Source organism: Trypanosoma cruzi, genomic scaffold, assembly GCF_000209065.1.
Source record: "Trypanosoma cruzi strain CL Brener 1047053513793 genomic scaffold, whole genome shotgun sequence".
NCBI lineage: Eukaryota > Euglenozoa > Kinetoplastea > Trypanosomatida > Trypanosomatidae > Trypanosoma > Trypanosoma cruzi.
Genome location: NW_001849192.1, coordinates 1 through 22,749, shown reverse-complemented (window position 1 = coordinate 22,749; position 22,749 = coordinate 1). Strand labels below are relative to the sequence as shown.

At 54.4% G+C, this 22,749-nt stretch overlaps 10 protein-coding genes across 10 annotated transcripts, besides 17 other annotated features; all 10 read left to right on the top strand.

Annotated features, from left to right (window-relative positions):
- Positions 1-1,561: part of a sequence feature (heterozygous, non-Esmeraldo-like haplotype) that runs on past the window's edge.
- Positions 45-1,604, top strand: Tc00.1047053505071.110 (hypothetical protein, conserved; the record flags this gene model as incomplete). The annotated part of the gene is made up of 1 exon (XM_807782.1): positions 45-1,604. The coding sequence occupies one exon, from the start codon at positions 45-47 to the stop codon at positions 1,602-1,604; it is 1,560 nt and encodes a 519-aa protein (XP_812875.1).
- Positions 1,562-1,802: a sequence feature (areas merged during assembly that could not be assigned to a particular haplotype. This can correspond to areas where the two haplotypes were merged or to regions with more than two copies in the genome that were merged during assembly.).
- Positions 1,803-22,749: a sequence feature (heterozygous, non-Esmeraldo-like haplotype).
- Positions 2,020-2,043: a microsatellite.
- Positions 2,069-2,467, top strand: Tc00.1047053505071.104 (hypothetical protein, conserved; the record flags this gene model as incomplete). The annotated part of the gene is made up of 1 exon (XM_807785.1): positions 2,069-2,467. One exon carries the CDS (start codon positions 2,069-2,071, stop codon positions 2,465-2,467), a length of 399 nt encoding a protein of 132 aa, XP_812878.1.
- Positions 2,713-4,569, top strand: Tc00.1047053505071.100 (phosphatidylglycerophosphate synthase-like protein, putative; the record flags this gene model as incomplete). Its single annotated transcript, XM_807781.1, has 1 exon — positions 2,713-4,569. The coding sequence occupies one exon, from the start codon at positions 2,713-2,715 to the stop codon at positions 4,567-4,569; it is 1,857 nt and encodes a 618-aa protein (XP_812874.1).
- Positions 3,571-3,607: a microsatellite.
- Positions 4,905-4,926: a sequence feature (AT_rich).
- Positions 4,999-5,038: a microsatellite.
- Positions 5,041-6,162, top strand: Tc00.1047053505071.90 (protein phosphatase 2A, regulatory subunit B, putative; the record flags this gene model as incomplete). Its single annotated transcript, XM_807780.1, has 1 exon — positions 5,041-6,162. One exon carries the CDS (start codon positions 5,041-5,043, stop codon positions 6,160-6,162), a length of 1,122 nt encoding a protein of 373 aa, XP_812873.1.
- Positions 6,185-6,214: a microsatellite.
- Positions 6,632-8,362, top strand: Tc00.1047053505071.80 (uncharacterized protein; the record flags this gene model as incomplete). The annotated part of the gene is made up of 1 exon (XM_807779.1): positions 6,632-8,362. The coding sequence occupies one exon, from the start codon at positions 6,632-6,634 to the stop codon at positions 8,360-8,362; it is 1,731 nt and encodes a 576-aa protein (XP_812872.1).
- Positions 8,599-8,621: a microsatellite.
- Positions 8,699-10,462, top strand: Tc00.1047053505071.70 (hypothetical protein, conserved; the record flags this gene model as incomplete). The annotated part of the gene is made up of 1 exon (XM_807778.1): positions 8,699-10,462. The coding sequence occupies one exon, from the start codon at positions 8,699-8,701 to the stop codon at positions 10,460-10,462; it is 1,764 nt and encodes a 587-aa protein (XP_812871.1).
- Positions 10,524-10,557: a microsatellite.
- Positions 11,107-13,008, top strand: Tc00.1047053505071.60 (protein kinase, putative; the record flags this gene model as incomplete). Its single annotated transcript, XM_807777.1, has 1 exon — positions 11,107-13,008. One exon carries the CDS (start codon positions 11,107-11,109, stop codon positions 13,006-13,008), a length of 1,902 nt encoding a protein of 633 aa, XP_812870.1.
- Tc00.1047053505071.50 (hypothetical protein, conserved) lies at positions 13,408-14,010 on the top strand (the record flags this gene model as incomplete). Its single annotated transcript, XM_807776.1, has 1 exon — positions 13,408-14,010. The coding sequence occupies one exon, from the start codon at positions 13,408-13,410 to the stop codon at positions 14,008-14,010; it is 603 nt and encodes a 200-aa protein (XP_812869.1).
- Positions 14,473-14,500: a microsatellite.
- Tc00.1047053505071.40 (uncharacterized protein) lies at positions 14,545-16,728 on the top strand (the record flags this gene model as incomplete). The annotated part of the gene is made up of 1 exon (XM_807775.1): positions 14,545-16,728. One exon carries the CDS (start codon positions 14,545-14,547, stop codon positions 16,726-16,728), a length of 2,184 nt encoding a protein of 727 aa, XP_812868.1.
- Positions 16,825-16,848: a sequence feature (AT_rich).
- Positions 16,953-16,980: a microsatellite.
- Positions 17,104-17,146: a microsatellite.
- On the top strand, positions 17,999-19,684 carry Tc00.1047053505071.30 (serine/threonine protein kinase, putative; the record flags this gene model as incomplete). The annotated part of the gene is made up of 1 exon (XM_807774.1): positions 17,999-19,684. The coding sequence occupies one exon, from the start codon at positions 17,999-18,001 to the stop codon at positions 19,682-19,684; it is 1,686 nt and encodes a 561-aa protein (XP_812867.1).
- Positions 19,826-19,873: a microsatellite.
- Positions 20,037-20,064: a microsatellite.
- Positions 20,677-22,749: a mobile genetic element.

The following is a 22,749-nucleotide window of genomic DNA, read 5'->3' as shown; positions in this document are numbered from 1 at the left end:
GTCCACTGGTGTGTTTCTGTGTGCCAGAACGCAATCAACAGAAAATGCGTCGCGTGCTGCTTTTCCGCAACCGCGTGGATTTTGTGGCGACGCTCCTCCAGCAAGGACGGCTTGCGGATATGTTGATGCTACAACACTTTACGTCGCGGACGCCTCAGAAGCCTCCGGCAGGCAATGCGGCTGAAAGAAACAGCGGCGGGACTAAAGTGTCAGTGGGTGAGACATCGCGTCGGGCGTTGTTAACGAGGTGCGAGGCTGTGAAGGCAAAGGCAATGTCAACACCCTGCACGGACTGGCTGGCCGACGCCTACGGATCGGGGGAGTGGTGCGCCCTGTCTGAGTCACGTGACATGGTGCGGGTTGTGGCGAGTGACAACGACCCCACGCGTGTCAAGTTGCGTGGGACGTTTCCAGTACTTGTGCAGGAGGGCAGCTCCCCGGCATCCGTCCGTCTTGCCGCGTCGAAAGAAAGCGGGGAGGCTTTAATAGTGACGGTACCGCTGGTGCAGTCCGGTGAGAAGGTACGCAGCAGCGCCATTGGCGGTGGAATCCGTGCCGTGACGCTGAAGGAGGCGGACGGGTCTGTTGTCTCGGATGCCGCCACTTCCGTGGATGCATTTGCCGCTGAGCAAAACATTTTATCTGCCGCGGTGTGCAGCGGCATACTCGGCAAGCTGGAGGAAATTTGCGCCCTGCACGCCACACACACGGTGCGTTACGATGCCCTGTTAGTCCGCAACCCGGCGGTGCAAAAGCGACTCTCGCAGCTGGCGTGCGCCCGGTTCAGTCTGGACGCATTGAGTTCTTTTGTCGCTTCAGCCGCCGTGGATGAGCCAATGCCGCTGGTGGAGTCCGTCGCGCTCCGCATGCACGCGAAGCACGCGCTTGCTATAGGGATGGGGAGCGCACGCGATATCATTCACGGCACGGCGATGCTGAAGGCCAGCCCGCACCGCTCGAAGCCAGAGCGCCTCATAGACTACCCGTACGCGCAGCAACTGTTTGCCTCGGAGCGCTACGTCCTGTCGAGCCTTGGGGCCTCTTCCGCGGCGGAGACGATGCGACATTTCACACCGCTTCTGATGCAGCCGCAAACGCATATGCCCGCGGGCGTGCAAGGCCCATTAGCATCGCTGCTCCTCGGGGGGAAAGGTGGGAATGTCAATCTGGCCGCCCCGCACGCGAACCTGCGCGTGAGCGCCGCTTTTCTGGAGAAAGACATTGCCGCAATGCTTCAACGCATTCAGCAGCAGAAAAAACGCGCCGACCCGCTGTTTGTGATGGCCATAGCGCAGTACGTAGCGGAGTTGTTTGCGAACACCGCTGTTGTGTACCGCACGACAGCTTCACTCACGCACGAGGATGACAGCGCACCGCGCGACTGGCTGCTCACGCAGGCCTTTTGTGCCGATTCAAGCGCACGTCGCGCGACGATTCTTTGTGAATGGGACTTGTCAAGCGCGGCGCGAAAGGCCATTGGCAAAGCTGCTGACCTCAACGGCTGCACGACGCACCCTGTAGAGCTTATGAACGCAGAGCCCGCTCGGAAGCCAAAGGTGCCGTCCAAAAGTGCTGCGGCGAGCGTGACGCAAGAGGCGAACTAACGAGAGAATGAGAAAAGGCGGCGCTGGAGGCTTTGATGGGTTTAGCGTGGAGGTTAAGAAAGAGAGGGAGGGAGGGGTCGGTGTAGCCGGTGAATCTCCTTGCAGCCGCCTTTGGCGTGAGGAGCGGACCCCGTTTGTTTCCCGCCACGCCTATCATTAATAACACTAACAATACATTTCAAAATAATTTCCCGTTTCGTGGGAGGGGAGCGGGGGAGGACTGATGAAAATAAGAGGAACAAGAAGAAGAAAAGAACTGAGGCGGTAATGTGAGACGTATGTGTGCGTGGATGTGAATTTGTTTCTGCTTTGCGTCCCCATTTCTTTGTGTTTATGAACTGCATCGAAGCGAACTTTTCCTTCTTTACCGGCACTGCAGAGAGGAGAAAGAAGAAGAGGAGGAGGAGAAAAATTATATTTATTTATTTATTTATTTATTCTTCAAAAAAAAAAAAAAAAGTGGCATGCGGGAAGCCAAAATTGAGTCTTTTGTGCGAGAAGTGCCATCGTTATCGTCGTCGCCCTGCAGTGGTGGTGATGGTGGCGGGTACACAGCAGCCGAGGAGCTCGCCGCGCAGATCGTTGATTGTGCGAGCCTTTTGACATGCGTGAACGCCGAGGATGCCGTACGGTCCATCCAGCCGCTCTCTCCGAGGGGCCGCACCGTGACGGCATGTGTCTCGTGGCACACAACAGCAGCAGCACCAGATGATGTACGCTCCGTGAGGGTACGCTTCAGTTACAGCGAGGCCTTTACATGCCGCACAAATTCCGGTAGTGATCACGCCTACGAGTCGCTGATGGCGTTACTGGTGGCAAACGGCTGCGGTGCCGCGGACGCTGTACGAGGGCTGGTATTGTGAGGGAGTTGGTGCGATGCAAAGAAGGAGAAAAAGAAGCAAAGCAAAGAAACATTTGTTGTTGTTGTTTGTTTGTGTGTGGTGGCTTCCAGTACCACCAATTTAGCCGCCGAGAGTGATGGCAATGGCAGAGCCCGTGATGCTGGTGTAACTCTTTTTGCCTCTTCTTCTGCTTCCGCTTGGATCTGCAATGACGGATGTGTACATTCCAGTGAAGTGTGTTTGTCTTTGTTGTTAGCGTGCTGTCAATGGTCGTTCTTGTCGCGTATCTTCTTGTCCTCGCGGTCGCTGCGTTCGTGACGTTCCGCGTCTTTGGAAGCAACCGCAGCGGGTTGGCGCCGGGGGGCCGTGGCTGCGGCGTCGACTTTTTCTTCCCGGAGGGACGCCAGAGGCGAAGACCACTGGAGGCGCTTCTTCCCTCCGTCGATGCCCAGCAGGCGGAGATGCTGTCATTTCTGCAGGAAACGTGCTGTGCGCTTCCCGTACGTGCGGAGTCGGTGCGCATCCTGCCGAGCCCGAAACATTTTTTTGAGGAGCTGCAGAAACGCGTGCATGCGGCCAAACGCCGTATCATCATTTCCGCCCTTTACATTGGCGATGGCCCACTCGCGCGGCAATTTGTTGCGTGTCTTGAAGACAAGGTTGCAGAAATGGCGCGGTCGGGGCAGCCGCTTGACGTTTGTCTCCTCCTCGACTACAACCGCATGCACGACCGCCACAACCTCCTCACACTGAAGCAGCTGCTCACCCTCGCCCACAGCACAAGCGGTAGTGCCACCGGAATTGACAACCAGGCGATGGTGCGGGTGCGTTTGTTTCTTTTCCAAACACCATGTCGATGGAACCGACTGTTTGCCCCCTTCGGCCGTGCAAAGGAGGCACTTGGCGTACAACACACGAAAATATTCTGCTTTGATGACTGCGACACCATTTTGAGTGGCGCAAACCTCTCGGATGACTACTTCTCTACGCGTATGGACCGTTATGTAGTGATTGAGGACAACGTGCATGTCACCGCATGGTTCTCAGACCTTGCCCATACTCTTTGCCGTATGTCGCATTGCGTTGTGTGCCATGGGGAGGCTTTGACTGGCCATAATGCTACCAATAATAATAATAATAATAATAATAATAATAGTAATATTGGTGATGTGAATAGCAATAGCCGCAATTTGAGGAACAGGAGCAATGGCTACACGGTACACAAGAAGAGTGAACTGGTTATTCTTCCCAACGCTCTGGGGATTGATCCATCACTGGAGAGCGCCGCCTTTAGTGCGCGGGCCAAGCAGTTGCTGGAGGAGTTTGCCGCCAGAGCTGTGGCAGCGTCGGAGTTATTCTCACCGGAGGAGGAGAAGGAAGAGTATGACACATTTCTTTTCCCAACCTTGCAGTTTGCACGAGCGAATATCTTCCATGATTCTCTCGTTGTTCAGCAACTGCTTCACAAGGCCCCGGCATCGACACGTATATTCTTTACCTCGCCTTACCTCAACATGTATGCTCCGTTTGTGGACGAGATGTTGGCCAGTGAAACGACATATGATTTTATTACGGCAAGCGTCAATACGAACGGGTGGCGTGGGGCAAAAGGCCTTGCGGGGTACATTCCGTACTTTTATCTTCAGCTCGAGCGGGCCTTTTACTTTTTGATGCGGGAGTACGGCTGCTCTGACCGGGTGCGGGTGCGGGAGTTTAGTGTTGATGGACTCACGTTTCACGCGAAGGGCGTGTGGTTTGTCGAGAGCAAAGACGGCACCAGCGAGCACACGGAGATGCCGACCAAAGGTGGCCGCAGCGGGATGCATGCTGCCAGTGACGCCTGCGCCAACACGCGTGAGGCGGAGGAGAAGGGCATCAAGGCGCCGTACCTCGTCGCGTACGGGAGCACAAATTACGGCTACCGCTCGGTGCATAAAGACGTGGAGGCGGAGGTGTTTCTCTTTACCGCGAACAAAGCACTTCGCGAGGCACTCCGCGACGAACTTCTGTTCATCCTGCATCAGTCGACGCTCGTGACGGAGGAGCGTTTTGTGCGTGGCGCGCAAGGCCGTTTTCAGCCCGTTGTCTCGCTGCTCGCACAGATGGGACAAGACTTTCTCTGAGCTGGTGACCACGACGATCTCCCTTTTTTTTTTTTCTTTTTCTTCTTTACGCGTCTTCGGAGAAACACACACACGCACGCACGCACACGTGTATCCGCGGACCGACAAGCTGACAGGCGGCGTGGGGATTTTGTTGTTGTTTTCTTTTCTTTTTTTTTTTACATGCCTTTCATTTGGATGCGTCGTGTTGGTGGGGGAGGGGACGTCTCCCGCCTCTCCCCCTCTCTCTGCTTCCTTACGCCTCTTCATTGCCTTCCATCTCTCACAGGTACTTAGAGCGACGGGGGCTGGAAAGCCGGTAGATTAAAAAAGGGAGAAAAAACGAATCCAGAAGGATATTTATATTTATATTTTATAGTTTACAAAAGAATACGAAAAGAAGAATTTAACTGTCGAAGTCATATTTATTTATTGATTGATTGATTTCAGTTTATTTTATTATTTTTTTCTTTCTTTTTTTTTTTTTTTTCGATGCCGGAGACCACACACGTGACGAATGATGCTGCGGTGCCACAGAAGCACATTGTGGAAAAGCCTCATTTAATGGATTTATTCCGCAGCTCGGCTTCCTTTGCAAAAATTATTGCTTATTTGCAGGGATGTTCAGACTCCGTCAATGGGACACCGCGAAGTGCGAGAATGGTGCAGAAGGCATCGGAGCTTCATCCGACAGTCCGCTTCTTCGTCGAGACGTTTTTCCCGCACCTTCACAAGATTGTTGAGGAAGTGCCACTGCAGGACATGAAACAACAGCGGTTTGGCAATAGGGCATTCCGTGTCTTTCACGAGCGTCTTGAAGCAGATGTTGGCGGGCTGATGCAGCAGCTGGTGTTAACACTGCCAGCGAGGTTGGGTGAGAGAAGTGAGGAGGAGCAGCGCTGTCTTGCCGTGGAACTGGCAGAGTACATTAAAGACTCCTTTGGTAACAGTACCCGCATCGACTACGGTACGGGACACGAACTACACTTTTTCGTTGTTATTATGATATGCCTGGAGGAATGCGGTGATGCTGGCGGCACGCTGCAGGCGGAGCCGACGACAATTGTCTCGCTCAACTTCCCACAGCCAGCGCCGGTTCTGGTGGACAAAAGAGACCGTGTTTGCCGACTGCGACAGGGCATGGTGTTCGATGTGTTTGGTGCCTACCTCACCTTCATGCGGCGGCTGCAGAAGCACTACCACCTGGAGCCCGCGGGATCGCACGGGGTGTGGGGGCTTGACGACTATCACCACCTCCCCTTCATCTTCGGTGCTGCGCAGCTGATCGGAAAGGAGGTGCCACACAAGACCGACGACAGCGGCAATGGAAAGGGGTACGGCGCCATCCTGCCAAAACACGTCTGTGAGGAAAACGCAGTCCGACTACACGCGGACGAATACTTTTACTTTGCCCAAGTTGCCTGGGTGCGGGAGAATAAGACAGGCCCCTTTTTTGAGCACAGCAGCATGTTGTACAACATCAGTGGCGTAGAAAGCTGGCAGAAGATATATGCCGGCATGATAAAAATGTACGCCGCGGAGGTTTTGTCAAAGTTCAACGTTGTGCAGCATCTCCTGTTCGGCACCCATTTGCCGTGGCCGCCGGATGTGTAGTTGTGGGCTCTTTTTACCCTCCTTTTTTTATTTCCTTTTTTTTTTTTTTTTTAGTTGCCGCTTGTTTTGGTTCTTGATGTCTCTCTGAAATGTGCGCATTTTCTTCTCTCCCCCACCCGCAGGGAGGTGTGGGTGGTGCTGTTGTTCCTCCCCCCTGATGCTGCGGGTGCTCTGTTCCTCTTTTTCTCCTTTTTTTTTCTTCTTTTTGCCGCGGCCATGTGGAGGGTGTTATCCCCCCGGCTGAGGTGCGTGGACCGGGTGGAATACGGCGGCTGTAGCGCAGCACACATCATCTTTTATTTGTTGCAACAACCGATACCGGGCTGTTGACTGCCATCCATTTCTATTCTCGTGGCGTTGGTGGTTGTTATTGCGCTAATAGAGAGGGGGGGAGGGGAAGTATAGAGGGAGAGCGAAGGTAGAAAAAATAATAATAAAAGGAGTTTTTTTTTTTTTACGGGGTGTGTGCATGACGTCCGTCTACCGTGATCCCGTCTCGCAGCTGGCCATCGTGCCACCGGAGGCGATGGAGCGTGAGGCTCGCGACGCCCTTCACCGCCTGTTGTCGCTCTCATTGAACGCCAATGGAGTTATCCCCGTCATTGTTTACTACGCACACGTCACACGACGCACGCGGCGCGGCAAAAGTATTCCATGTTACCTGCTTCTTTCGCGCAGCCACTGGTACATCTTCAAGCCTCGCGGGAAGATTTCACGCTGTTGTCGCATCGATTGCATCGCCAAAGTGATCATCTGCCGTGACAATTATGTTGTCTGGAAGATCTTGGAGGGTCGAGATGTTGTGATGCGCTTAGGTGACGCTAAAGAGATGGCCTTTGTAACAAACATCTTGCGCATCCTCAGCGTCTCTGTTGCTGGTCGTCATCTTCTTGTGGTGGAGAATAACGGGGAGGACCACACGAAGCTCCATGGGGCGGACAAGCCACGGCTTGAGCGAACGGGACATGAAGAGGGTGAGTGGCCGCTGCCTGTCGTATCAGCTGTTGAGGCACAGCAGCAGTGCACCGTGGAGAACTTCTTGATGATGATGCCACCACCACCGTCGTCACAGCCGTCGCAGTCAAGGTCGGAGTTGGACGCGGAGGGCACACGGCGGAATTCACGTGTAGACGCCATCATAAGTTACATGGACGGCCACGTGGAGATTCCCCCCGTGCCTGTTGCTCCGGAGGCCGTTGTCGCTCACGCCGGTGAAAGTTATTCTAACGCGGGCTTTCCCGACGCGCGGCAGGCGGAGGCCGTGATTCCGCCGTCTGTGAACTCACCGACAGCTCCCTCCACGGCGGTTTCTTCAACGATACGACGTATCCAGCCGGTGTCGAACGGCAACACGGAAAAGCAGCAGCTGATTTCACCCTCGCCACACGACTCATCCGGGGAATTCATGCAGGAGGCTGTTGCGTCACGCCCTCCACCACCAGCCCTGCCGCCACCTTTCATACACCTGCTGGATACAGAAGGTGGTGGCAGCCCGGAAGTACGGTTGGCATTAGAGAAGCTGCGCGATATGGAGAGTCGCGTCACCTCCTTGGAGCGTGAGAATGCATCGCTGCGACGATCTCGGGCACACGGTGACCTGGAGTCTCAGCCCCCGCAACGAATCCTCAAGGAGGCAAACGACCCTCTCCGAACGCCATCCCCGCTGCCTTCAAGCTCTTTTATCCGTCTGGCCCCACCGCCTCGCATTTCATCGCAACAGGAAAATTTCAGTGCAAGTGCCGCCGATTTTGAGCGGTGCGTTGCAGCTAAGACAGTTGAGGAACGTCTTTTGCTGCGTGGCTATGAGATAGAGCTCAAACTCCAGCAGGTGTCGTCGTACATGCAAGCCGCCGATGCGCAGCACCTGACGCACGTGACTAGCCTGCAGGAAGACTTGTTGCTCCTTCTGCGGGCACAGCGGGCTGACGAAGAGCTGGGAATGACAAAACGGAAAGGACCCAACAGCGTTGATATTGCGAGACCCAAGGCCCAAACAACAAGCCGCGATTTGCTGGACGAGGATGACAATGTTGATCACGAGGAAAAAGAAGAAGAGGGTGTTGGGCTAGACGATTACGATGTGTGGGCGGCGACGGATGAAGGGAAAGAATGGTACAACGATTACTTTGGCGAGCATCTAGCCGCATGCAGGGGGAAAATGGTACGGAACGCCTTTAGACATAATAAAACATATTTGTGAGGCATGACGGGTGTTGTTGTTGTCATCGTTATTTGTCTCGGATGCATCGTCCATAATTATCCAGTGGATTGGCTTAAATTTTAAAATGCGATTGTTCCTATTTTATAAACGTCGCATTTTATTTGGGATTCCATGTGAACATTTAATACTTACATTCATGTCTGTTTGCACTCACCCACCCACTCCTCCCATATATACATATGTGTATATGGTGGATTGTTTTAAGAACTCTTTCTTTGTTGTTGTTGTTGTTGTTGTTCCTTCTTTCTCTATCCGCATCATCAACGCCCGTCACGGAGCCAGAACGATTAGACAGACGGAGAGGGCGCGGGAGCGATGCCGCTTAAATTTGCCCCGAAAGCTTTAAACCCTGAAGATTCGATGCGGCTTGCGGTTGTCCACATGCTGCGGCATGATAACGCTGTCATTCTACAAACGTTTACCGGCAACCGCGGCAGCAGTGCGACTCGGCGAGGAAGACTGCTGCGATTTATGCCGCATTTTCCGTTTTGCCCAACAGAAAGGACAGGAGAGACGGCAGAAGAGGCGCCGCATGTTGTGGAAATAGCGCCGTTGCAACTGCCGTACTGGGCACGCGGATCCTCAAGGGAGACGATGTGGCCTGCGGCTCGGACACCGGGGGCGGTACATCCGTCACCACCACATTCCCCGCATTTTCTTGCGGAGGGGTCGTCTTCTTTGTTCTTCTCCATCTCGCTGCCACATTTTGACCTGCCGCTTGTATTCGCGTCTCCGCGTCGTGAGCGGCGGTGCTCGCGGGCTTGCCGGGCTGAGTGGTCACCTCGGGCAGTGATGGACAGAGATGTCGCTGCAACATGGGACGAGATGCTGTCGGCGTTCTGCGCTGCGTGGAGCGCCGCGGTGCGAATAGAAAAAACTCCATTCGCGTTGCTTCCGCCGTCGCTCTCGCATCCGCTTCTGGCGGAGCAGCCGCTGGGAGAGGGACGTGTGCCGCTTCAGGACGAGCCGGCAGCGTCATTTCGTATGGATCCCATCGTCGTTCCACGCCGCAAGTTGGACCGGCAACGAAGTGAACGCATGCTTCCACCCATTCTGGCGGTTGATGTTGCGGGCAAATGGAACGACACTCCGTCGGCATTCAAATCGCAGGAGGCCGTCCTGCAGCGTCGGTTTCTCGCAGTGGCACGGACGCTGGAACGCACAACAGCAGCGCCGTCTCCCCCGTTGATTGTGGCGTCAGTTGACACGCCTCTGACAAGCGATGCCGCAGGCGAGTGTGAGCGTCTCGAGTTGGCCAGTGTTGCCGTCCCCCCGCTTATGTGCACACAGAGAATGAAGGCTGGACGCCCGTGGCGAGAGGGGGGCCACGCTGGCGCGCGGAACACTCTCGTGCACGAACATTCTGAATCGCTCTTTTCACGAATGCCTTCGTGCATGACGCGCGCCACGGAGCTGCGATTTCCCGAAGGGAAACACATGCGGCAGACCTTGACGCTGCGGAATACCGCAAAGGAACGTCTGCAAAAATTATTTGGTTTGCGTCCACCCCGACGTCATCGACAAAAAATGACTGAATGGTTTTCTACGAGCAAATTCTCCATTGCGCGAAGTCGTGAACTCGCCGCCGCTGCACTGTTACCCTCAACGGTGCTGTCAGCCGCATCGCGCGTGAAGCCGCCGCATTGCTCTGAGAGGAAGAGGAGGCGTGGAGATTTTCCTCCGTCACCGCAACCACTGCAACTGTTGCCACATGTGCGCGCTACAGCCGTCTTTGCCTTTTCCTCGTGGCAGCCATTAACATTGGAGGAGGAGGAGGAGGAAAACAATGACACCTGCTGCGAGGAAGACTTAAAGATTGCTCCCTGGCGTGTGTTTCCGCGAGAAGTCGAACTGCAAAGCTTCCAGCAGCTGCTTGAGCGTGGGATAGAGCGGAATGGCAAAGCGATGCGTGTGGGGAATTACGATGAGGAGGAGGAGTGGTACCATGCCGCCTTTGTGCATGACGTTAATACCATGCCGCTGCCGTACAGAGAGGTTTCTAATCTTGTTGAAGATGCGAGGTTACATTACTGCTATCGGCTGGCGCTGCATCGAGAAAAGCGGCGTCTTGGCCTTTGATATTTTGTCTAACGGTGTACTTGCGCTCGTGTCGCGATTGAGAGCGTGCGTTTGTGTGTTGTTTTTTTTTGTAGTTTTTTTTTTTTTTTTTTTTTGCTTACCACAGAGAGAAATAAAGGGGTTGGAGAAAGAGAGGGAAAAGGAGGAATGTGTTGATGAAATACTTTTTTTTTTTTTTTTTAATGCGGCGGCTGTTGTCGTTATCTCTTGTACACAGACAGAAACAGATACAGAATGACAGAAAGACGTGTGTGTGTGTGTGCAAATAGATATGACGCTGTTCTCCCTTCTTTCTCCATGTGTGGATGGAGTGGATGCCGCGGCTCACGTGCAAACTGCCCTCTTGTGGAATGGCGAGGTTAATTTCTCTCTCTTTTTTTTCCACCCCCTCTCATTTCTTTTTTCTCCCTGTTGTTGATGTGCGGGTGTGAGTTTGTTCTGTAAAATATTGCCGGGCAAAAAAAAGAAAAAAAGCCCAGAAGGTTGCAGCGGGGGGAGGGGGGGAGGGGGGGGACGAGGAATTATTCCCGGAAGAAGAAACAAAAGAAGGGCGTGTGGGGGCACTTTGCGTGCATGCAACGTGACTGCGGGGACCCCTTGGTAGGAATCACGGTTTTTTTCCCCTCCCCACCCAACACGGCGGCATGCTGAATGAATACCGCATTCTGGAGAAAATGGCGACGGGGAGCTTTGGGGTCGTTTTCAAGGTTCGCCGCGCGGCGGACAACGAGGTTCTTGTCATGAAGCGTATCTCCCTCACTGAGATGGACATGGAGCAGCGCAGGGAGGCAGCGCAGGAGATACGAGTGATGAGCTGCCTGCACCACCCCTTCATCGTCGCACAGCGAGATGCGTTTCTCTTCAAAGACAGTCTTTGCATCGTGATGGATCACTACGACGGCGGCGACCTTGCGGCCCTCATCACACGGCAGCGCGAGAAGGACGAGTACCTGCCGATGGGACAAGTGATGGTGTGGTTTGCTGGAATAAGCCTGGCGATGCACTACCTGCACGCCCAGGGCATCGTCCACCGTGACCTCAAGACCCAGAATCTCTTCCTGAAGTCGAACAGAAGGGAGGTGGCCGTGGGTGATTTTGGCGTAGCGGAGTTTGTAGGTAAGGCGGAGTTTAGTAAAACGAAGAGTCCTTTTTCGTCACCACTGTTGCCCGCCTCGCAACACTTCCTTGCGAAGCGGCGCGACGGTGAACTTATTGGGGACGTCAGCACATGCGATAGTGCCGATGATATTATGAACGGCCCTTTGATTGGGGCGGTGCGGGGGACGTTGCTGTACATGGCGCCGGAGGTGCTTGAGAGTGGCGTTTGTAGTCCCAGCTCGGATGTCTGGTCGCTTGGGTGTATATTCTACGAACTGCTGAGTCTTCGTCACCCATTTGAGTCGCGCGACCTTGCAACTCTGATGATGCGGGTGATGGCAGGGGCACGGCAGCCACCGCCAGGGCACTACCCTCCCGAGGTTGTGCAGTTACTTGACCGAATGCTCTCCCTGGACGCGGCGAATCGGCCAAGTTGCGAAGAAATCCTTCGCGCCCCCATTATGAAAGCCTACTTGCAGCAAATTATTCTTCAACGGGCGTCATGTGAACCAACTGAGTTGGAGGCTGAGCGCACATGGGAAGCACAAATGCAAAGGCTTTGTATTTGCGAAAATGCCTCTTCCCCACGGTTACCTTATCTCTCGGAAAAATGCCCAACGATGTCGCCATCGCAGGAACGTGCGCTGGTGGAGCAAATTACCGCCGCAACGCCGCGGACAGAAATGCCGTTGTCGCCAGGCACTTCAACATTTGGTGAAGACGCCAGCCCAATGCGGCTGCACCCGGACCATGCTCATACTGCGCGGTCGCTTTCCAAGGACGGTAGTTTCACAGTGGAAAGGAGAAAGGATGGCGATGGTGATGGTGACGGTCACCTTTTTCCCATATGGAGGTCAGGCGACGGCAACGTGGATGACATGCGTCATATGCCACTGGAACTTATTGAAGAGGAGGTGGCGCGCTACCGACAACTAGTGCAGAGCGAGATGCGGGAGCAAAAGCGACAGCGAGATGCCGAGGTGCATAAAAGACGGTTTGGTGGAGACAGCACACCCACAGCGCATTATTACTACAGCCTCGCACGGGTGAGCCATGTGGCCACCACAGCCTCTACTAACCCTCACTCACATAAGAAGGGAAAGAGCAACGGGCCTTCGCTTTCATCGTCGCCGCTGCCCCTGCCTTCTCATGGCTGGAAACATGCGAACAGCTTCAATGGCGCTGCGGCAAAGTGGCCACCAGGAAGTCTTGAGGCCTCATTGGCGGCGCGGCGGCGGCAACGTATTGAGATGGCGATAGGAACTTTAGGTGATGACGTGTTTTCTTCCGTGTACAACTATTACAGAAGCGTAGAGGTAGCGGAGCGGGATGTGTCGTTAGTAATGCAGATGGTGCCAAATCGCAACTGGTGGCACGTGTTGCCTTTAGTTGAGGAGGTTGTTGTCATTGAGCGTCTGCTGGAACGTCTAGAGGCAACCGGTACTTGATGGCCGTTTTGTCTTATGGCGGATGTTTCACTCGCAGAACTTCTTCTTCCTTCGTGCGTGTGTCCCTTATATATCCTTAAGAAAGGGGGGAGGCTGAGAGAGTGATGGGAGGAGGGAGCCAACTGGGAATAATGAACCCCTCGCCCCATGCCAATTTCTTTTTTGTTTGTTTCCAGTGATGCTTGCACGAAGTCAGTCCTTTTTTTTTTCTTTGTGTGTGTGTTTGTTTCTCTCTGCCTGTGATTGATTTCCGTTACTGGTGGCTGTGGTGTGTCTGTTGCGGCGCTGATGCCGCCCGCATGCGTCTGTGTGCTGCATCTTTGCTGGAGTCGTTGTTTTATTTCCCTCCTTCTCACTTTATTGAGCGTAGTGTACTGAAGTTTTCGGTTTTTTGGGGAGATGACGGACTTTGCCGCATTCCGCGAGTTTCAGGCGCGCTCCTCCATCATCGCGGAGAGGGAGCGCGCTGTCGACCTCCGCCGCAAGCTCCTGCAGGAGCTCACACAAAACGTCCAGCAGCTCACAGAGGAATGCAAGCGGCGGGATGAGCAGCTGCAGCAGGAGCGGCTCCGCTTCGCTCAGCGCAAGGCCGCGCAGGATGAAAAGGTGAATGCGAAGGAGGCGCAGGGGCAGGCGCAGCGCGAGCGTGTCGCCGCGTTGGATGTCGAGGAGACACGTCTGCGCACGGCCATTGCGGAGCGTGAGGAAAAGATGCAGCGGGTGCACGAGGAATTGGCGCAGCGGCAGTCGCTGACCTCAAAGCTGCGGGAGGCAAAGGAGGGACTCACGAACCTCAAATGTCAACTGGAGGAGTGGGACGCGAAGGTGATGAAGTTAGAGACACGCATTGCGAAGATGGAAATGGTCGTAGAGAAGCGACACAACGTCATTGCGGAGCGACTGCCAAAATACGACATGCCGCGCATAGAAGCAGATCGCGGAAACAATCTTGAGGAAACTGCGGGTGAGAGTATTCTTCTCATCGATGAGTTTAATCCGTGAGAGCGAGAGGGAATGAGAAGAAGAAAAAAAAAAAAAGGAGGGAGCGGGTGGTCGTCAGATTTTACTTCTTGTTTTGTTATGAAAGTTACGCGCGTCTTGCTTAGAAATTTATACATGCATACATATTTGCATATATAGTTAGAAGTTATTGTACGTACATTGGACTCATGAGGCATTTTCTTTAGATTTATTTGTTTATATTGCAGAGTGTCTCCCTCCCTCTGTGTGTGTGTGTGTGTCGCCATGCAATCGGGAATGGACGGCGTTCAAGATGGGGTGGGGCGCATTTGTTTTGCCTTTGACTTCAGTATCGCCTGCATATCCACTCACTCACTCACTCAGTTCTTGACTCTTATCATGCCTCTTGCCTCTCAATATTACTCGTCCGCCCTCTCAATGCTACAGGCTCTGTGGGCGGTACGGCGCCAGGCTGCGGCGTGTCAATTTTGATTAGCAGCAGACAAAAAAAAAAAAAAAAAAGGAAAAGAAAGGCAGAGGGAGAAGCGACAAGCGGTCCCGTTCCGGCTACCGACGATGGCGAGGCCCGAGGCGGATGAGCCACCGCCGTTGGGTCCCACCGTCTTTGCGGTGACGGTGCTATCGGACGACATGCCTGGCGTGTTTCAATTGCGCCTCGTTGACAACCGCGGGGACCACAAGACGACCGTCGCCCAAGTGCAGCGACGCTGGCAGGATTTTGTGCAGCTCGACCAGCTGGTGCGGTCCATGGCGCCGAAGTTTGACGCGCCACCGCCCGATGCATGGAAACGCTCCTCGCAGGAGAAGGATACGGACGAAAAGGAAAAAGGGAGGCAGAAGCAGCAGCAGGAGTACATGCAGGAGTACCTTTCCACGGCCATCGCCTTCCCCACGCTGAGCCTCCTGAAGGATTTACAGAACTTTATCGGCTACAGTGATTTTGTGCGGCAGGTACGGCAGCAAGTTGCGGATCGTCAGACGACATCCGTCAAACTGCGCCACGTGTCGCCGTCTTCTCCATCCCTCTCCGTCGCGGTGTCAAAGAAATCACCACACCGCCGTCCTCTCTCCTCACCCACATCCGATGGCAATGGCGGTGCCAGCAACATGGATGGCCGCATTAACAAAAGGGATGTCACTGACGATGCGAGGAGGGCAGAAAATAAACCCGAGCACAGCGATCGCTACTTTCTGTCGCCAGAGGGACATCACATGCTAGAGGAATGTTTCCGCATTATGGACGCTGGTGCCGCCGGGTATATCACGCCAGAGGACATGAAAGAGTTCTTCATGTGCGTCGATGCGGGCGGTGTTGACATTCTTCGACTGGGGAAGGATGAAGCATGTAACTGTGAGCACTTTATCGCCACCGTTGAAAGTGCGCTGTGCAATGGGGGGCCCACGCACACCGTTGAGGAGTGGGTTGATCGCTACTGGCTGTTGCAGTATCGCAAAATTTTCATGGCCGTTGCCGGGCTTTTCAGCTGGAGAGGCGAGGCGACGCCACCCGACTTCGAGCCAACCCATCCGTTTGACAAGTTCGAGCTTGCCTCCCTGATGTATATTCTCACCGAGGCCGGTCTACGCCTTGTGAGTGCAGAGGAGGTGGTGAATTGGGTGCGCTGCGGAAGACATCAACGAGGCTGCGCCCTCACGATGGAGGAGTTATCCGCCCTGTTAGACACGTTGACAAAGGCAATGCCCTTCTCCGAGGTGTGGCTCGCCCTCATGCCCCACCACGGCAGCCAGCAAAAGATACTGCGGATCACCGCGACATACGCCTCTGTTGCTGACAACACGGTGGTGGAAGAGATACGCGAGCATGTCATACGACTGCGGCGGGCGGCACCAACAGAAGAATTGTGCGTCAACTGCCACCGCCTCGAGGAAAGTCTGCAGCAGCAGGCCGCGCGTCTTACGGAGTCCGAGGCGGCGCGAGAGAATCTGCTGGTCCATGTGCGTTACTTAGAAAAGCGTCTGGAGGAGCGGCAGGAGGCTTTTGCGCAGCTGCAGCAGGAGTATCAGCACGCGCAGACGTTGTTAGACGATGCCGAACTTCGTGACGTGGAGTTGAGCGTAGCAGCGGAAGAAGCGAGGCGAGATTGCCTGGCAAATGCGCCCAGAGGCGAGGCGGGGTCCAGTCTCGTTGCCGCTTCGCCTCCCCTCCTACAACTCATGCCATGCGGTAGCGTCGCCCAGCACGCCACACCTCTGATGCCTTCTTGTTCGAGCTCTCCGCCGCCCATTTTGAGCATCTGCGGGGCTGTCACGTATACGCTCCCAGCAGAGTTGTCGCTGCCGTCTGAATGGAGCGTGGATGTTTTTTGGTGCGACACGACATGCGGCGGCCGAAACAAAACAGAGCGACTTGTCTTCCGTGACGCCGATGGGCAACGTAGTTGCGCCTTTCTCTTCAAGAACAACGAGTTGCACGTCATGGCGCAGCGAAAGGGGACGACGAGTGACGATAACGACGTATCATCGTTCCGCCTCGCTCCACGGCGTTGGTACCGCCTGCGTTGTTTCCTCGATTGGCGGGAGAAAACTTTTTCCGTGACGCTTTTGGAAGGCGGCGGGAATAATGCGGGGTGTTTGAAGAAGACGGTGCCACCGTTGTTGTCATGCGGGCCATTCGCGATGGTGGATGAGCATGTGCGTGGTGTCACCGTTGTGGATATATTTCCGCGGACGGTGCTGTTGGTGAGTTACTGCAACTTCTTTCTACGTTACTTTGGCTGACGAAAAGAAGAAGGAGACGAAGAGAAGAGGGGCTGAGAGAAAAGAAGGTGCGGGTGAATGAGTGATGGTGGCGGCATGCCGACTGGTGGGCATGACTTAATTTATTTTATTATTTATTTTGTTGTTGTTACATCTTTACATGTCTGTCTGTGTGTGTGTGACCTCCGTCTTTGCGTATGCCTCGCTTTTGTTTGGTTGGTTTGGTTTCATTCTTCTCGTGTCCCTTTTTTTTTTTTTTTTTTTTTTTTTTTTAGGCCAACAAAAAAGGGGCTGAAGGAGAGGGAGCACAGGCTTTCCGGTTGACAGCATCACGGTGAATCATAGTTTTTAGTAGCGGCAGGGGAGGAGGGAAAGAAAAATATATTTATTTACACAATATATATATACATATATACTTTTGTGCATACATACATACATATCAGAAACAAAGGGCGAGAGGGGCGTTTCCGTGAGGGGAGGAGGTGACGTGGCACCCTGCCATCACACTTGTGTGTTGTTTCTGTTCCCCGCTTCCTTCACGGGGAAGGGTTCTGCTGCCGCCGCCTTGCTTTTTTATTGTTGTTTTTTCATCACCGCTTGAATTTCTCCCATTTGTGGGTGGGTGTTGCTTTCGCCCCTCTGCACGTCTTGTTGGATCGTTCCGAAGAGACAACTGAGAGGGGAGGGGGAGAGAGACGAAATCAGCCGAAAAGGACGGACTGACGGACTGGCGGTGGTAGTGGTAGTGGAGAAGGAAAGAAGTACACATCCACCGCTGCACTCCGTTTGAAGGAATTGGAAGTGCTTGGCACGCCACCCGGGCGAGGCAGACACACGCAGGCGTAGTAGCATTATTATTAGTATTAATATTATTACACCGTTCATTTACCACGCGGATACGCTGCATATTCTTTTTCCTTTTCCCCCCTCCGCGAGACCGAATCTGACGGGTGGGCGACGACGCGCGTGATCGCTGACGGACACGCAAATCCAAACAAGAAGGCGTCGTAGTGAAAAAAAAGGAGTGAGAGTAAAAGAGAGGGAAATAGAGAGGGGGAGACGGTGTATATACATATAAATAAACATATATATTGCGTGAAGAGTAAAATAAAGGAACGAAAAGAGGGAGTCGTATCCATCCATTCACCTCTGTACGACTATTTACAGATATTAGAGATACATTCTTGCATTGCATTACGGTCAGTCAGGCAGGCCACCGCCGTTGCCACACGGAGGGAAGGAAGGAAGGAAGAAGAAATAAAAACGAGGCGAGGAGGAATAAGCCGTGAGGATGGGCATGGATCACTACAGGATTGTAAGACAACTGGGCGGGACGACGGCGACGTACCTGGCTGTAGACAAGCAAGATGAGGGAAAGAAGGTGGTCATCAAGCGTTTGATGGATGGAACACAAGGCGTGCAGGAGTTGAACGTGTCGTTGCGGGTGCAGCACCCAAATATCATACCTTTTTTGGAGTCGTTTGTGCACGACAGGGCGCTCTACGTTGTGCTCGCGTACGCAGAGGGCGGTGACCTCGAGGCATACTTGGAGGAACTGCAGCGTGAGAAAAAGCCGCTGCAGCAGGTACTTCTGTTGCGTTGGTTTGAGCAACTTCTTCGGGCGTTGCAGTGCTGTCATGGGCAGAATATCATGCACCGGGATGTGAAGCCCAGCAACATCTTCCTCAACGCGGACGCGACGGAATTGTACCTCGGCGACTTTGGTTCCGCCAAGGCGCTTCTGCGCTCCGCCTCGCTGACCTCCACCTTCGTCGGCACACCATTCTGGATTTCGCCGGAGCTGCTGATGGGGACGCCGTACAGCTTCCCCTCCGATGTCTGGTCGCTCGGTTGTGTCTTTTACGAGATGGTGGCGCTGCGGCGGCCGTTTGCCCCAACTAGTTTTGCGAGCCTCGTGCAGCAGATCACGTCGGGTGACATCGCCCCGTTGCCGGCGTCCACTCCGGAGGACATACGCGCCATCGTCGTGTCCATGCTTAACGTGAACCCGGCAAGACGGTGCGGCCTCGAGAAGGCGTTGGAGATGACGGAGCGGGCCATTCATGCCCGCACGTGCGCAGCGGCAAAAAGCGCGACGGAGCGGGTGAGGATTGAGAGGCCCCCGCCGCCGAATATCCCCAGACGCGCCGCGGGGGCGAGTCCAAATAAACACCAGCCACCGCAGCCACCCCGACGGCCGTCCCCAGTGGAGGAGACCTCCCCCACGGAAATTCGTAGAGGCATGATGGATGTGGTGGTGGTGGAGAGGAAACTAGCGGACTGGATTCACGCACGCAACCACGATGTGAATATCATCGAGCGCTACCTCACGAAGTTCCGCCAGTCCGATGAACAGGTCCTGGCAACAACCACAACCAACTCCTCATTAGTGGACGCCCAGCGCGACCGGCAACGTGATCGAGATCGAGGGCGGTGCGTCGCGGTGTCGCCCCCCAAAATAACGACACCCCCGCGCAGGGAGACGCAGGAAGACGACCCCCATTCAAAGCCAGGCCCCGAGCGCGAGGTGCGGGCGCAGGAGGCAACCCAACTGCCAGCGCAGAGCAAACCAGCTGTCCGGCCAAGGCGCCGCATCATGAGCACGAAAATTAATGCGGCAAAAAGGGAGCAAAATGGCAATCATGTAAACAGGAACGTGTCACCTTTAGCCCGTGAGCCGTCAATCTTGCACAGTCTAAACGGAAATGTTTCTCAGGCATTCAGACGACTCAGGAGCGCCGCGTCGGTGGCACGATGGAATTCTCCTCCCGCGCCGTCCCCACAGCAGGAGGAGGAACGGCAGTTGAACCGCGAAAAACGCGAAAGGGAGCGTGCAAAAATGCTTGAAATGATTCGGGAACGAAAGGCGAAGGCGATACAAGAACGCAAGGCAAAGGGCAAAAGTGAAGGCCGGGATGCTGTGGCAGTGGAGATCGTCCTGCCCGACAATGTGCGTTATGTGGGAAGCCCGGTTTAAGGGAGAGAAGGATGTACACCCCAGGTGCCCTCTCCACCCGTAACTTGCGCCGCCATCATCATCAATCACCTGGTTGCAGTCATTACTGATGTTGCTTATGATAGCCAATCGCGATGGCCATTCGCGCCGGATTGGGACTCATTGTTGTTGTTGTTGTTGTTGTTGCTGCTGTTGTTGTTGTTGCTGTTGACCTCTCCTTTTGTTTGTTTGCGTTTTTTCCTTCACAGCCTCCCGGTTAAAACGGCAAAGAAGAAACGAGCAGACACATAAATCTATGTGAATAATATATACGTTCACACACGCAACCGCCGACACCGCATAAACACGCACCAAAGATAACATACAAAACAACCACACACACACACACATACACATACACAAGCATGGCCCCGCGTTTGCGGCACGGGAAGCCAATTCGCTCGCGAGCAGTCCGGGAGTGCGTATATACGTGTCCTGTCGTGCCGTGATTTGCCGCGAAAAAAAAGAGGAAAATGAATAGAAAAAGCATTAAACCCAATAAGGCGCCCACGACGACCGACGGGCGCGCAACAGGCGGCACCGTATGTCGAAGAAGGGTGGAAGCACGCCCCCGCCCGGAAAATGCGCCCGTTTTTCCCCGTCTGCGAAAGAGGCCAAAGCCGTCCTCATCGTCGCTGGAAAAGACATCCGGCGACTCCAAAAAGGGCACGCCCTCGAGAACAAATTCCGATGCGTGCCGTGGCCGAGAGACGGCGGCTGTTGGCGCCTGGCAACGAGGCGTCGTCTGTTTTTTCTTCTGTCCGCAGCAAAAAAACGGGCCAAAGCCCCTCAACACGCACGCCCTCCCCCTCTTCAGCGCCCCTCCGCGCGTGTTTGTGTTTCAGTGTGTGTCCTCCACGCACGTTGGGCGGGCAGACCGGCACCACAAACTCCAGTACTCTCGCTGTTGCCGTGGGGAGGAGAACTGAGGACGGACGTACACGGCGAAGAACAAAAAGAGCGCCAGATATCACGGCGCAACAACAAACGCACAATTTCCGCGATGGTCAAAGAATTAAGCGCCGGCATGGCGCGTACAGAGCGGACAAACTTCTCACTCAGGGATACCGCCCGGTGAGTGTGAACAAACTGCACCCCAAGAAAGGTGTACTGCGTGGCGCCCGATTCGCGTTCTTCCCCATGGATGCGTGACAAATGTCTGCGTTACGAAGCACCTGGGCCTCCCACAATGTCGCGTCGCTTTTCGACCCTGCAATGCGTATATTATCGATCCATACGTCGATACGCACCAATGGAGGTGCGGCCCAGAGGGGGTGAACCACCGTCGTCACCCCCGCAATTGCTGAAGTAATAATCTGGAGAATTTCTGGGCTGGCCTTGTATCCCATAGGGAGCCGTGTGAGCTCCACCAGCGTGCCGTCCTCCACGTGGCATCGAGAGAGATGCCGAGTCTCCCGCGGTAAAGAGATTATGAAGGACGACCTTACATCCAGGCAGGAAGCGGCCTCAGCCATCACAGGTGGCAAATAATGGGAAATGTGTAAAAGAGGAACATTCGCCTCGTAAGGGTCGTCTCTGTTCTTGTCGCGTGGCCACGCGATCCATCGTCGTCGTAGACCGGCGGTTTTCTCCTCCACAACCGAAAAAGGTATTATCCATCCGCTTGTTATTGTGGACGAAGCGTCCTCGATAATTCCTGCTTTTCGTAACAATCTCGCGTCAGCGGTTGGAATCCTCCGTGAGCCTTCGCCCGCTTTACCGGAGGAAGACGGAGGGAAAAGGGACCGCCCGACGAGTCCCCAAACTTGCATGAGCCTCTCCAGGGTGGCCGGGTTCAACCGAGTTTTAATCCACTCTAAGTTCAATACGGGCACGTTGACCTGCTGTAACGGGATAGCGTGTTCATCTTGTGGAGTGGCCAGACGCGTCCTTTTCGCGCGTCTCGTTATTGTAGCTGCATGATTGTGATAAAAGTCATGAGAAAATAAACGCTCCTCCGCTCTCAACCAGGGTTCCTGCCCTTCCGCCGTTCCTCCCTTCACATCAATGCGATCAGCGACGACACCTGGGTCAGCAGTGTGGTGTACCTCCCCAAATATCGAACAGTATTCTGGGGAAGGTCGAACGGGTCGACGTGCTTCGCCAACTGCGAGATCACGTGTGGATTCAAATTGTATTTCTCCACGATTTGAGCAGCGTGTCTCAACGCTCCCCGTTTTATGGAATGCGCCGTGGCATCCCAAGGAGCCAAAGCTCGTTCGACTTGAGCAGTCGTAAGATTCGTGAGCTTTTCGTTTTCTTGAAGCGTCCTGCATAGCTTTATAATGTCGAAAGCGTCTTGCCCTCGTATCTTCACAAACCGCGAGGCGCGGTGGGGATCCGCTCTCGCCGTCTTCGGCGCCACGGACCTATCCAAAATTAAGGTCCCGTCCACCTCCAGTGTGAAATTTTTGGCTGTCAAGGCCGCAACCTCGGACCAACGACTCGCCGTTATCCACGCGAGTCTTAAGACAACACGTTCCTTCCAATCGGTCCGGCTGCGGATTACTTGATTCATCTCTTCCTTTGTCAAGGGACGCGCTTGCTTCGTCTCCGATCGCGCCGCAATTTTTTGTAACCCCACAATCATCATGTCCAGCGGGGTTCGTTCCATTTCCAACATGGACCGCAGCATCCTGGCGTACTGCAGTCGGGTCGATGGCGCCACATCTAATATTGCCACCAAAAAGGCCGCACAGCTCTCCTCGTTCATCGGCTGTTCGTGCGTGCGGCAAAAGGTTGCGAATTGCCCCGTTAGGGACATTCTCCGCTCCCACGTTGACGGCGCCCACATCTCTCGAGCGACCTCGTTCGCTTTCCTTATATAACTGGCCCAAAGCGGGGATGTCGGTAATTCGTCGTACCACAGTCGAGCGTCGTTTACGGATAAGCTCCATTGCCCTTCCCGACGATTGCGTCGGGCAATTTGAAAGATCGGGTGGAGCATCGGCGGCGCGGTGCGACGCCTGTGCGGATTGGTGGGAGGTGGTGGGGCTGCCGTCGCCAGCATTCATGAGCGGCGTGCGGCAGCCCCTCGGCCGTTTTTT